The sequence below is a fragment of the Protopterus annectens genome, chromosome 16.part0 (assembly GCF_019279795.1).
Source record: "Protopterus annectens isolate FY-2018-M chromosome 16.part0, PAN1.0, whole genome shotgun sequence".
NCBI classification, from domain to species: Eukaryota; Metazoa; Chordata; order Ceratodontiformes; family Protopteridae; genus Protopterus; species Protopterus annectens.
In genome coordinates, this window is record NC_056750.1 from 604,568,908 (window position 1) to 604,583,907 (window position 15,000).

The 15,000-nt window shown below is 39.9% G+C and overlaps 1 protein-coding gene across 1 annotated transcript in view; it reads left to right on the forward strand.

Annotated features, from left to right (window-relative positions):
- The window catches only part of LOC122790936 (charged multivesicular body protein 4b-like), a 410,904-nt gene that overhangs the window by 113,911 nt on the left and 281,993 nt on the right, over positions 1-15,000 (forward strand). The window contains exon 3 of the mRNA XM_044058640.1: positions 3,184-3,361. Within this exon, the coding sequence (XP_043914575.1) occupies positions 3,184-3,361 (178 nt within the window). The remainder of the gene's footprint in view (positions 1-3,183; positions 3,362-15,000) is intronic.

Below are 15,000 nucleotides of genomic sequence, written 5' to 3' on the forward strand. Positions count from 1 at the left end.
TAGATATATATGCAGTAACAGAAACCTGGTTTAAGGCTCCAGAGAGCACCTCAGCACTACCAGGCTGCAACTCGTACCATACATTTCGGCCACAGAACCCAAACCGAAATACAAAAGACGGGGGGGATATCCATATTGATAAAGGATACCCACACCTCCATGTTAATGGCACAGCACGATGCTTCAGAGATCATCCACGTTCAACTAACAGGCTAAACTGCAATTAAAATAGTAGCTTACTGCAGATCACCTACCATGTCCCAGGACAACACTGGGAAACCAAGGTCCTACCAAACACACTAATATTGGGTGATTTCAACTACCCAAACATTAACTGGGAGAACTACTCAAATACTAACTCCCTTGCCCAACATTTATTAGAATTTATAAACTCAAATGCCCTGGTTCAACTGGTCAACACTCCCGCCAGAGGTGACAACATATTGGACCCTGGTCATCACCAACATGGGCGACTGGTGTTCCACACCGGAGGTCAACCCCTTGCTGGTTAGATCTGACCATAAACAAATCACTTTGGATAGCCACATTCCGACCCCCACCCCCAGACAAGGAAACCACTGTGAAAAACCTTTCAAAAGCAAACTTCACATTACTTAAGACAGAGGTGGAAAGTTTCAAAGCCCCCATGATGGATAACGTTGTCCAAGTTGCAAAATCTTTTACTAATGCATTCTACGGGCACCTACAAGAATGCATTGATTGTGCCATCCCAAGCAAAAACCAAGACTCGCTCCTCCAAGAAAAGGAAACCAGTCTGGTGGACTCCTGCCGTAAACAAGCTATACAATAGAAGGAGGAAACGAGTATAGAAGAGTAAAATCCCAAGAAGGGTAGACATCCCTTATCAGTATCGGCAAGAAACTACGATCCCTCAAAATCATCCAAGGCGAGCTTTAAAAGAAAGATTGCCAAGGACTCCAAAGATAACCACAAAGCATTTTTTAGCTATGTCAAGAATCTAAGTGGCAATGCTCAGATCTGCTCTGAGTTAGTGCAAAATGGCACAAACTACACTGAACTGACAGACATCGCCAACATCCTGGCAGACAGGTTCAGTGCAAACTTAACCCCCCTCTCACCCCCAAAAGGGCCCATAACCATACCAGAAGAATGTAGAGTCCCTGAAATCAGACAGGTTAAAACAGCCCTCTCCAAAGCCAAAAACACAGCATCAGTGGGACCGGACGGTGTCCCAGGCTGTGTCCTACACAAGCTCAAAGACTGACTAACCCCTCACCTAAACACACTGTTCATACTTGGCCTCTCCACAGGCTACGCACCCATAGAGTGGCACACAGCAATGGTTATTCCACTTCACAAAGGTGGAGCCACAACAGACCCCAGGAACTATTGCCCTATAAGCCTGACTAGCTTGGTCTGCAATGCTGTGGAACGCATCATCATGGAACTCGTATATTAACGGTGACATTGGGAACCTCCAAACATTGGACCCTACCCATTTCGGCTTTAAGGGCAGATCATGCCTTCTAAACCTGGTGGAATTCTATGAGACCGTTACCAAGGCTATAAACAAGGGAACTGTGATGTACACAGCCTACGTAGACCTCGCTAAGGCCTTCAGCACCATTCCCCATTTTGGTATTCTAGACGAGCTCACCAGCCTGAACATAAACCCCTACATCACAAGATTGGTTGCCAACTGGCTCTCTGACAGAACCCATATGGTGAGAGTTGCTGGAGCTAGGTCAGACTTTAAACTCGTTACAAGTGGCATTCCCCAGGGCTCAGTCCTATGACCCCTACTTCTCAGCGGTACAGATGAGCAGAGAAGGACTGTGGCTGACCAAGTTCGCAGACAACTGCAAACTACAGGCTATACTTGACTCTCAGGCTGACACAGACATTCTCCAAAAGGGTCTCACTGAGACGGATACCTGGTGTCAAAATTATGGCCTCAAGCTAAATGCCAAAATGTGCATAGTAATCTCCTTTGGAAAAAACAACCCACAAACTACCACATAGGTGGTAGTTCCCTAAATACGGAAGACGTAAGGGATCTGGGAACCCAAGTAGATGGCAATCTCACCTTTTGATAATCAAATTGTCAAAGTGGTTAGAAAATCCTTCTACGTGGTCCACCTAATCACAAAAGGGTTCGCATCCAGACCAAAAGAGGTCATTGTGCCCCTCTACTCATCACTATTCAGACCCATCGTAGAGTACAATGCCCCATTTGGGATGTACCTTACAAGACACCTGCAACAGCTGGAAAGACCACAGAAGTACCTGACCAAATGGATCACTGGCTTTAAACAGATGCCCTGTGCAGCTCGACTGAAGAAACTCTAGCTGTACTCTTGTTGCATACCGCCTACTCTGAGGTGTTCTCTGCCTGACATACAAGGCCATGTCCAACCCAGAATTGATGGACATACTCCACCTAAAGAAAACCCTATCCCCTCGAGCCACACACTCTCTCTAGGGATCTGAATCTCACCACAGCAATATATAGGATTCCTGTCCCAGAGACTTCATGCTTTGGAACAATATTCCAGTTTACATTAGGCAGAGCTCCTCGCTAACACTCTCTTCAAAAGAAACCTTGACGAGTGGATGGGAAACTGAAAGTTTACCCCGGGGATCACTTCAATGGCTCTGCTGGACAGAGGCACAGGGAACTAATCTAAGGGGGCGGCGAAAGCCAGCACATTCTGGCTAGACTTATAAATGCCTTCAGGCAGATAGCCTAGTACGTATGTATGAACCTATGAATGGCAAGTATAAAGAAATTGTTTTAGAGGTGAAATATAGAAATCTTAGAAAGTTTTATATTAAGACTAGATGAATTTCATGTGCAAGACTGTGTAGTAAATGTGGAGTTTACTAGGTTTTTGATCTAACTTTATTGTATTTTATTGGTGGGACATTGGAACAAACTATGTGTAAACAGTGGCACTTGTGGACCCAGGAATACAAGGAGGGAGGCACTGTTAAATTTTAAGGATTTATTATCTTGATTGTATTTGCTGTGAGTTTTAACATGGTGAGTGGAGATGTGTATACAATGACTTGTTAGATACAAATAAATGAGAAAACACTGTAGAAGTATTGTGGTATGTTAGTCAGTCCATGTCTTTTTCTCTCCGTTTCTAATGATGTATTAACTTGTTTTAAACTTTTTTAAATTTTTCACATTGATAGCGGCCCTTGCAGCTCTCAAAAGAAAGAAACGTTATGAACAGCAGCTGGCGCAGATTGATGGAACTTTGTCCACGATTGAGTTCCAGCGTGAGGCTCTGGAAAATGCCACTACAAATACAGAAGTCCTGAAGACCATGTCTGATGCAGCCAAAGCAATGAAAGCTGCACACCAGAACATGTATGTATGAAGATGAACATTGTTGTGTCTTAAAATTCATTGATTGTCATGGAACATCATTATAAAACAGCTTAAAGTGATTTTAAACGTAAGGCAGTTGATACTAAATAAGGTTGTGATCAATGGGTTAACATACAGGGCAACTCAGTTTAAGGGAGTGTTTTGCTGAACAGAAACAAAAATAATGTTTCACTTGGTCACAGTTGAACACCAAGGAGTAGCAGAAGATTATAAAAATGTTCTTTTCTTCAAGAATACCAGTTTTGAAAGCTTTCCAGAAGGACCACACACATTTTCACTTGTCTGTTTGAAGAATGACAGTGTGACTTTTTTCTAGGGTCAGATAAAGCATGTGTTGGTATCAAGTAAGACAGTGGAAAGCAATGAATAGCTTCAGTTCTGTCAGTAGTATGCTGCAAGGGTAGCTGCTCACCATCCCATAAAGACTGCAGGTTGCTATGGTATATATTAGCAAGGTAAGGGGTCCATGAACGTGTTTCATCCTCTTTAATTGTTGAAGTCGCTGAACAGACTGCAGTGTAAGAATTATCTGCACTTTGTAGTACTGTTTATTTATATGCACACATTTAGGGGCATTTTTGTATAGTCTACATTGTTTTATAGAGTTAGACTGTTCATAAACACTACCTGTTAGTAGAGATAGTGTGAATGTTGTCTCATCTGACCATGAACTAGTTATTTGCAGTAAGGCACCACATAGTAAGACATGGCAAGTCAGGATAGCATAGTTTTTTAGGTTCATAGGTTCATACTAGGCTATCTGCCCGAGGGCATTTATAAGCCTAGCCCATAGTTTTGTGGCTTACGCCACCCCTTTAGTTTGGAGAAACTATGCCCATTATTTTGCTGTGCCTCTGTCGAGCAGTGACACTGAGGTAACCCCTGGGGTGTATCTGCGATCTCCCATCCATTGGTCAAGATTCCTCTTGAACAAGGCCAGCGAGGTGCTCTGCCTCACATAAACCGGGATTTTGTTCCACAGCATAGGGAGTCTTTGGGTGATGAATCTATCCCTCCAGCACGTCCTATTAATAACCGTGTCGAGGTTTAAGTCTCCCGCCGTTGTGGCTCTGAGGGATCTAGATTTTTTGAGATGAAGCATGTTCATCAAACCTGGGTTTGACATGGCCTTGTATGTCAGGCATAGGTCACCTCTGAGCAAGCGGTAAGCAACTGAATATAACTGGAGTTCTTTCAGTCGGGCAGCATAAGACAGATTTTTGAGACCATTTATCCTTTTGGTGAGGAACTTTTGTGGCCTCTCCAGCTGCTGCAAGTGTCGGGTCAGATACATTCCGAATGGGGCATTGTACTCGATCATTGGTCTGATGAGTGATGAGTATAGGGAGACTATGACTTCCCTTGATCTAGATGTGAATCCCTTCATGATAAGGTGGGCAATGTAGAAGGTCTTCCTAACTACTTTAGCAATATGAGTGTCGAATGAAAGGCTACTGTCAACCTGGGTTCCCAGGTCCTAATAACTTCTTCTGTGTTCAGGGATTGCCACCTATATGGTAGCTAGGGTAACCTTATTTTTCCCGAAGGGTATGACTATGCATTTCTTGGCATTTAACTTTAGGCCATGGCTCTGGCACCAGTTATCCGTTTCTGTGAGACCCTTCTGAAGGATATCTGTGTTGGATGTGTTTTCAACTACGGCGCCCAGTTTGCAGTCATCTGCAAACTTTGTCAGCCATAACCCTCCTGTGTTTGCTTGTACTTCAGAAAAGTAGATGCCAAACAAGAGTGGGCCAGGACTGAGCCCTGTGGGACACCACTTGTGACAGGCTTTGAGTCTGACATGGCGCCAGCAACTCTGACCCTGTGGGTTCTGCCACTCAGCCAGTTTGCAACCCATCTTGTAATGTATGGGTTTACATTTAAGTTGATGAGTTTTTCAATGATATCCGAGTGAGGTATTGTATCCAAAGCCTTCGCCAGGTCTAGGTAGGCTGTATGGACTGCCTTTCCCTCGTCAATGGCCTTGGTGACTGTTTCGAAAAAGTCAACCAAGTTTAAAAGGCATGATCTGCCTTTGACAAAGCCAAACTGGGTTGGATCCAAAGTCTGCAAGTTCCCTATGTCTTTATTTATGAGATCCATTATGATCCTCTCCATGGCTTTGCAGATAAGGCTTGTCAAGCTAATGGGACGGTAATTTCCAGGGTCGGTGGAGGCACCGCCTTTGTGGAGTGGGACCACAGTCGCTGTGCGCCACTCCTGGAGTGCGTATCCGGAGGTGAGACTAAGATTAAACAGCTGTCCTAACTGTGGGTTTAATTCCTCGTTGAGTTCATGGAGCACACAGCCGGGGACACCATCAGGTCCCATGGATGCTGTGTTCTTTGCCTTGGAGAGAGCAGTTTTCACCTGGGCGTTAGAGATGTTTGGGGTGGCTACAATCATTTGGTATAGATATCTCTCCTTTGGGGGGGAGGGGGGGAGAAGTTTGCACTGAACCTGTCAGCCAGTATGTTGGCAAAGTCTGTAGGATCAGTAATCTTCACATCATTTTGAACTAATTCTGAGCATATCTGGGAGTTTCCTCCTAGGTTTCTGACATAGCTAAAGAATGCCTTATGGTTGTCTTTAGAGTCCTTAGCTATTTTTTTCTCAAAATTAGCTTTGGATGATTTTATGAGAGCTCTTGGCTTTTTACTTGTAGTGATCAGCGGTGTCTTACCTTTTAAGGATTTTGCTCTGTCCTGTAGTAGCTTTCTCCTTTTGTTGTAGAGTTTGTTTATGGCTGGGGTCCACCAGACTGGACGCTTGCCTTTGGTACAAAGAGTCTTTGTTTTGCTTGGGATTGCCTGAGCCATGAAGCCCTGCAGGTGCTGGTAGAAGGCATTTGTAAGTGATTCAGCAGTTTGAGTAATGTTAACCGCCGGCTCAGGGGCCTTAAAGGAGACCACACTAGTCTTTAGAAGTGTGAAGTCGGCTTCCGAGAAGTTCTTTACTGTGGTCTTTTTCATTTCGGGTGGGGGCGGGATGAGTACCTCCAGCGAGATTAGTTTGTGATCAGATCTCACCAGTGAGGGGTATACTTCCGGCGTTGAACATTGTGCTCCCATGTTCGTGATGATGAGATAAAGTATGTTTTCTCCTCTTGTGGGGATGGTGACTAGTTGTTCCATGGCATTTGAGTTTATGAATTCCAGGAACTTTTGGGCTAGAGTGTTTGGGCTCGAGTAGTGTTCCCAGTCTATATTAGGGTAGTTGAAGTCACCTAGTATGATGGTGTTCGGAGATACATTTATCCCCTCCAGTGTTTTCAGGAAGGCCATATGAGGTTCCTGAGTTTGCAATGGTGGCCTGTAACATGCTACAAATTGCAGAGCAATCTTGCCTATGGTTAATTGCACCTGGATGGTTTCCGATGCATCGTGCGATGCCACCAATCTTTAGGTGTGGGTGTCCTTGATGAATATGGATACCCCTCCTCCTTTCTTGGTATTGTCCGGGTTTGGGGCGGGCGCATGATATGAGGTAAAACCTGATAGTGCTGGGGTGCTCTCAGGAGCCTTGAACCAGGTTTCTGTCACAGCACAGACATCGATGTTCTCCATACTGAGAAGGGCCTCGAGTGCGTGCATCTTGAGGTTGAGACTTCTGGCATTGAGCAGCATTACCCTTAGTTTTTCTTTGTTTTGTTCTAGGGTGGTAGGTTTAGAATTTGAGCCTTGCCTAAAAAAGGCACTATGGGGTGGCAAGAGCCTTTGCCAAAATCCGGAATCCCAGGGGTGACAAGTGCAAGCCGTCCCTTATGAAGCAGCGTGGCTTGTCCAGCATGTCATCCCAGGCAGACAGACATTGGATCCCCTTTGAATGACACCAGAGTTTAAGCCAATTGTTAAAGCTGATCATCTTATCTCTGTATTGTGGCATCATTCTTGGTGAAGGTAGGATACTGCTCAAGGTCAGGGTCATACCTGCTTGGGCTACATAATCAGAGAGCTCCTCTATGTCTCTTTTCATGTAGTCCAGGGAGGTACGTCTCAGGTCGTTAACACCAGCGTGGACAATGATTGTGTCGTACTTGTACCTGCTGTTGAGAGACCTGAGTGCATGTGTTATGTGGCGGATTCTAGCACCCGACAGGCAGCTTACTGTGACCTTCTCCTTACTCAGACGTCAGTGTGTCTGACTATGGAGTCACCAATGACTAGTGTGTCTGGCATTGTGTTTGGCCTTAAGGGCTGTGACTGCTTGACACTCTGACTGTGTGGTCTATGTGTTGCAGGTGTTGTGTTCTGAGGTGGTAGTTGTTTGGGTGTCTGCTTTGGTGGCCTCTGCTGTTTTGGTAGATTTTTGATCAGAGCCTCCGAGTATGTCTTTGTGTGTTTGTGTATGATTTGAGGTTGTGATGGTATTATGTGAGACTGGGTCTATAGTGTGTGTGGTTACCTTCTCCTCCTGTCTGGTCATGCCAGTCCTATGTTGAGAGAGCTCAGCCTCCAGTTTGGCCGTATAGTTGCATCTCGCATGTATTTGTGTTTTGTGGGAGGAGGAGGGTTGTCTGTGTACATGAGGCAATTGTAACATTGCCTCAATATTCCCAGGTTCACCAGCTGAGCAGGAGAGGACATTAGCAACTGATCCCTCGACATGCTAGAAGGAATAGACAGAAAAACTTAAGAAAAGGTTTTGGGGGATGTGGGTGACAGAGAAATGGGGTTTGCTTTTTTGGGGTACTTTATATTAACAAGAGTGCTGTATCGAGGTGATAAGTACTGTAGGAGCAAGTGCTTCGCTATACAGATAGAGAATAGTCTACTTGGGAGTCAAGTAGAGATAATTTATAGTTGTAGGATACACTAAATAGAACAGTAGTATACTTTGAGGAAAATGTTCAGAATGGCGAAATGTAGTCTTCTGCAATGTTAAGTATTATGTGGTCAGAGCAAGTAAATTTTCATGGGATTGTATTAATTTTCTTGCTGGTCTGGTTCATAGGTTGGTACTAGGCTATCGGCCCTAGGGCCTATACAAGCCTAGCCATAACAATTCCCTGGCTATTTCTTCCCACAATATCTACTTCCCTGGACCCCTGTCTAGCAGGGCGACTGACTTGATCACTGGGATGAATTTCATATCTACCATCCAGTCGTCAAAGTTCCTTTTGAAGAGGGCCAAAGAGGCGCTCTGCTTGACATGTATGGGCAGTCTATTCCAGAGTCTGGGGAGTCTCTGGGTCAGGAACCTATCCCTCCAGCATATTTTGTTCATTGTCATAATGTTTAAATCCCTGGAGTGTGTGGCTCTGGGGGATTGGGATTTCTTTGTGTAGCATGTCCAACAGCTCTGGGTTTGACATGGCCTTGTATGTTAAGCAGAGATAGCTTCTGAGTAGACTGTGACAAGAGTATAGCTGGAGTTTTTTTTTTTTTTAAGACGGTCAGCATAAGGCATCTGCTTTAGGCCTGTGGTTCTTTTGGTTAGATATTTCTGTGGCCTTTCCAGTTGTTGCAGATGTCTCGAGAGGTACATACCAAATGGGGTGTAGTATTCTATAATGGGTCTATTGAGGGATGAGTACAGTGAGACAATGACCTCCTTTTTTCTGGATGAAAAGCCCTTGGTGATGAGGTGTGCCACCTAGAAGGATTTCCTGACTGTTGTGTCGATGTGGTTATCGAAGGTGAGACCAGAGTCCACCTGTGTCCCCAAGTCTCTTATCACACTTTCGGTGTTTAGTGTACTGCCACCTATGTGGTAATTCACGGGTGCATGTTTTTTCCCCAAAGGGGATAACTATACATTTTTTGACATTGAGCTTGAGCCCATGGCTCTGGCATCAAGTATCTGTTTCTGAAGGCTCTTTTGTAGAATATAAAAAATGGAAAATACGGGAAACAATTCCAATGACCAGTAAACGCTGCAAAATTCCCCGTGCACAGGAAACTGATAAAGGCAGTCTCACAGTAGTGTTGAAAATGATCCTCTCGCAAGACTCCCTGGTCCGTAGTAAAAAATAATTATAACACCCTTACTACACAATACTATTATGTACACTATCCATCGTGCACCTGTTTTTCCACTATTCTTCCACTAACTTATTCATTTATTTATTTATTTTCATTTTTTACCATTCATTGTTTCATAAAAATTTTCCATATGAGATTTTATATGAGTTTTATATGAGATTTTTTATGAGAATTTTGATGAGTTTTTTTAACTTTATCATGTAAACTAACGTATAAAAAACATATAGTTAAACTTATGGATACATTATTTTCATGAACTATTTATTGTATCATTTTACTTTTATACAATGTGTTAAACCAATGTGACATATATTGTAAGTTATTTATTTACATATTTAGATTTACATATACATAACAAAAATATATATGCGTATTTACGTGTCATTTTAACTTTTTGTAACGTATTTTAAACTTGAAACTTCAAGGCAATATTAATTATTAATTGTTTTAAATTATCAAATTATTGAATTAACCAGTAAGAAGATGTATAAAAGCCCTTGTGTAGCAATAACATTCATTCTGATGACGTTTCCGGTCAGGAAATGAAAACGCTTAATCGACTTGTATTTTTGTTTGTTCATTAAATTATTTTTTACTACGGACTGCAGAGTCTTGCGAGAGGATTATTTTCAACACTACTGTGAGACTGCCTTTATCGGTTTCCTGCACACGGGGAATTTTGTAGTGTTTACTGGTCATTGGATTTGTTTCCCGTATTTTCCATTTTTCTTCTATTACTAGTTTTGTTTTGATGGAAGCACAGGATTACCGAGGAGCCTCACCTAATAGGAACGAACTATCTCTCATAGGGGAACTCACTAGGCTTGTTCAGTCCTTTACACAACCGGATACCAGCACACAGGAAGTCGATGACCTTATTCCATGTGCACAACCCGAACATAGTAAGCATTCTAACAGCAACGCCAACAGAGGAACCCCCGTAGAGTCTGGGGCTGCACGTTTTGGAACCAGATTAAACGAGAGGAATATCAGTGAGGGAAATGCCACAACGCATACCAGTGGGAACAACTCTACATCGTATTTGGACAAATATATGGACATTAACTTTACCGACTGGCTTAACAAAAGCTTTGGAGCGATAGAAACCCATGAACATGGACATAAAAAGCAGGACTTTTCATACCTTGATAAATGTAAGCTACTAAAGAAATATATGTTGAAATTTAAAAATTTGAACCTGGACGATTGGTTTTTAACTGAATGTTTAAAAAGGAAGCATGTACCGAAAGGGCTTAGACTGAACAAATTTCCTAATGATATTATTATGGGTTCTACTTTTTACCAAGAAATTGTTGATATTATAAACAACTGTGGGTTGGCTCTGATAAGAGTTATGATTAACAACAATAAGATTTTAATCTAACTGAATGTTAAAATAGAGAATATTAACAAAGAAATAAGTGATGATTTATTGTTTTCTGTGAGAGAATACAAACGCAATTATCTTAATGATGTTAATATCATAGCTAAAAACCATAAGAGAAAAATAGGTAAACTGGATAGGGATGATTGGATCTACCAACACCAACTAGCCTATCCATTGACACGCAGTGATAGAGAGCAATTTAATAACAAAGGGCGTTTTAGTAATACTAAGAACAAATTTTCATACACCAACAACCACAATACTAGGTCATACCAAGGGGGATGGGTGAACAATGAACATCGGACTAAAGGGGATACTATTAGAGATGCACAAGACCATCGTGAAGAATTTTATAATTCTTATACAGATATCCCTTTAGAACAGGAAGGACCGCGAAGGTCAGAGTGAATAGGGAATTTACACATACATCCCACTTAAGCACAAGTGACAACCGAATCGGAGATATTAGAAGATTTTACTTTAACAGAGGACTATGTTTTACTGGAAGACAATATTAATGGGTCTGAAGATACGATTACACCAAATGCCCATATAGTTGACAGGAGTGGCAGCTAGGGACCTTATCACCACCTATCAAAAAGACTGATTTTTACATGTACAACTACACTGATATAAAAATTGAAGATGGACATTTTTCTTTATTTAAAAGGCGATTTAACTTTGTACCATCTAAAAAATTTAACTTAGCTGAAACCATACTAGATATTAAATCATGTACTAGAAAATTAAATTTAGAAGGTTTAGCTACTTTAAATGAGATACAGAATAATAATACTTATACCAACAACACTGCAAGTATTCATGTACACAAACCAAGTAATATTTTAACAAGAAGTATATATAATCCCCCCTTTACAAAATGATGCAAGTAATTTTGAAAAAGTAGTGATGAAGTAAGAACATTTTACTGCCAAAATCAAACTACTTTTTGTACGCCCAATTTGAATAGAGAGGAAAGAAGAATCCTGGAAGACATAAAACAACACTATTTGGATGTCAGAATCATGAAGCCTGACAAAGGTGGGGGGGTTGTTTTAATGCACAACTGGCTATACCGAACTAAAATGATGGTAATTTTAAATGTGGAAGGAAGATGCACCATTATTTCTAAAAATGAGTTAAATATATCATAAAATTGATTTAATAATAGAAGATAATCTAGTACAAGGACTGATAGATGACAGATTATATAGATTTTTTAAAGTAGGTAAGCCTTTTTTGTCCACCATGTTTGGTATACCTAAGGTGCACAAAAATGTTGAAAATCCACCATTTAAACCCATTGTAACATCAGAGGGTTCAAAAACTCAACCCGTAGCTATCTGTTAATACAAAATTAAAACCTTTCTACAAACTATATCCACATATTTTAATTGATTCATGGGATTTACCCAGTAAAATAAATCTGATACCATTTCAGGCCCAATATACATTTTTAACTATTGATGTTAGAGATTTATTTTCTGTGATCCCACACGACACAGGCTTGGAATGGTTTGAAGCTATGCTTACTGAATTTAAATTCCTTAACAACAATGAGTTTAGATTGGTGTTGGAAAATATTGAAATAGTTCTTAAAAACAATTTTATTTTCAAGGCGATATTTTCCACCAACTAGATGGTGTTGCAATGGGGGCAGCATGCGCCCCCATATTTGCTAATATAGTTATGCTTTATTGGGAACAACATTTTGTATTTAATTCCCCCTTTATGGAAAATATTCAGTAGTTCCACTTCCTGGATGATATATTAATAATATGGAAAGGGACACAGGAAGATGTACCGAAAATTATGGAACAACTAAATAACTCAACTTCATTTCTTAGTTTTACACATGAGTACAGCACGGAAGACACATTTTTTAGATGTAACTATAATAAAAGATAATATTAGAAATAAATGTATATCAAGGATTTTTAGAAAAGTGTTTTTCCAACTCTTACCTCCACTATAACAGTTGTCATCCCCCAATACAAAAGAAAAACATTATTAAAGGACAAATGGTTAGAGTGGCCAGAATGACCTCTAACTATTTTGATTTTATGAATGAAATGGACTATGTACACAAACTATTTTCAGAAAGAGGCTACCCAGATTCTATCATTCTTCCTCTAAAGGAAGACGTGATAAGGGAGTGGGGAAAAAAATATGTACCATTGTTAAATATGGAGACCAATATAGTAAGTAATTCCCTAGACTACATTCCAGTTATCACTGGGACTAGCACCCCAAACACCACAATGCACCAAAATACACCTTTTTTTGTCATGACATACAATGTTAACACATACTCAATAAGAAAACTTATAAATAAGACATGGGATATTTTCAAAACTATGCCTAACAGACTGGAAATTTTTAACCGACAGATTACTTAGTTTTAGGAGAAGTCCCAATCTAAAAAACTTGTATGAAATGAACAAACAGGACAAAGATGAAAATAAAAAGGGTATTTTTCATTGTGGGAGATGTTCTCAATGTACATTTATTACAAATACAGAAGAACTAATACTACCTTCTATATATATATATATATATATATATATATATATATATATATATATAAAAAAAACATTTACACTATTACACTTATACTAGTGGGGGTAGTATATTAAGCCTACTGTACCTAATGTTGGGGATACTATGTAGGTAAGACAGAGAGACATCTGAGACAAAGAATATGAGCATATGTATGATGTTAACAGAAAAAAGGAAACAAATGCTCTATATAGACACGCACTTACCTGCTTGGGAGCGAACTTTAACTTTTGGATACTAGAAATGATACCTAAAAATAGTAGAGGAGGAGATTGGGAAACACAACTCCGCTATAGAGAATTGATCTGGCAACTCCGCTTGGATTCTAATACACCCCCAGGGATGAATGACCATGTGTCACTACTACCAGCCCTAAAATTGAGGGCTAATAGGTTAAAACAAAAAACAAATTACAATTAAGAACAAGATACAAAGTATAAACATATATTCTTATAACACCCTTACTACACAATACTATTATTATGTACACTATCCATCATGCACCTATTTTTCCACTATTCTTCCACTAACTTATTCATTTATTCACTTATTTATTTTTTCATTTTTTACCATTCATGGTTTCATAAAAATTTTCCATGTGAGATTTTATATGAGATTTTTTATATGAGAATTTTTGATAATTTTTTTTTAACTTTATCATGTAAACTAACGTATACAAAACATATAGTTAAACTTATGGATACATTTTTTTCATGAACTATATTTTTTTCATGAACTATTTATTGTATCATCTTACTTTTATACAATGTGTAAAACCAATGTGACATTTATTTATTTATTTTATATATTTTACATTTGTTGACCGGGCTAGTCTAACTGGTTACATGTCCATTTTCAGTAGAAGCCCGGGGAGAAAAGCTCCACTTTTAAACTAAATAAATCAAGACAAACAAAAGTCCATGCAATATATACAGTACATAAACCTGAAGATTTTTTTTCATCAAATTGAGTTATACAGAACTACAAATATACATTTATTGTAAGTTATTTATTTACATATTTAGATTTACATATACATATTAACAAAAATATATATGCGTATTTATGTGTCATTTTAACTTTTTGTAACCTATTTTAAACTTGAAACTTCAAGGCAATATTAATTGTTATTAATTGTTTTAAATTATCAAATTATTGAATTAACCAGTAAGATGTATAAAAGCCCTTTTGTAGCAATAACATTCATTCTGATGAAGTTTCCGGTCAGGAAATGAAAGCGCTTAATCGACTTGTATTGTTTTTGTTTGTTCAATAAATTATTTTTTACTACGGACCGCAGTCTTGCGAGAGGATTATTTTCAACACTACCGTGAGACTGCTTTTATCGGTTTCCTGTACACGGGGAATTTTGTAGTGTTTACTGTCTTGTAGAATATCCATATCATTTGGGTATTCAGTAACTGCTCTCAGTTTGCAGTCATCAGTGAACTTTGTTAGCAAGAGTCCCTTAGTGTTGGCCTGTACTTCAGACATGTAGGTGCCAAACGAGAGTGGTCCCAGGACTGAACCCTGTGGTACTCCACTTGTCTGGAGCTGGTTTTGGAGTCTGCTACTTTTACAGTGTGGGTTCTGACAGTAAGCCAGTTGGCAACCCATCGAGTGACTTGGGGATTAATGCCCAGCTTATTGAATTTATGTATGATTCCAGAGTGGGGGACGGTGTC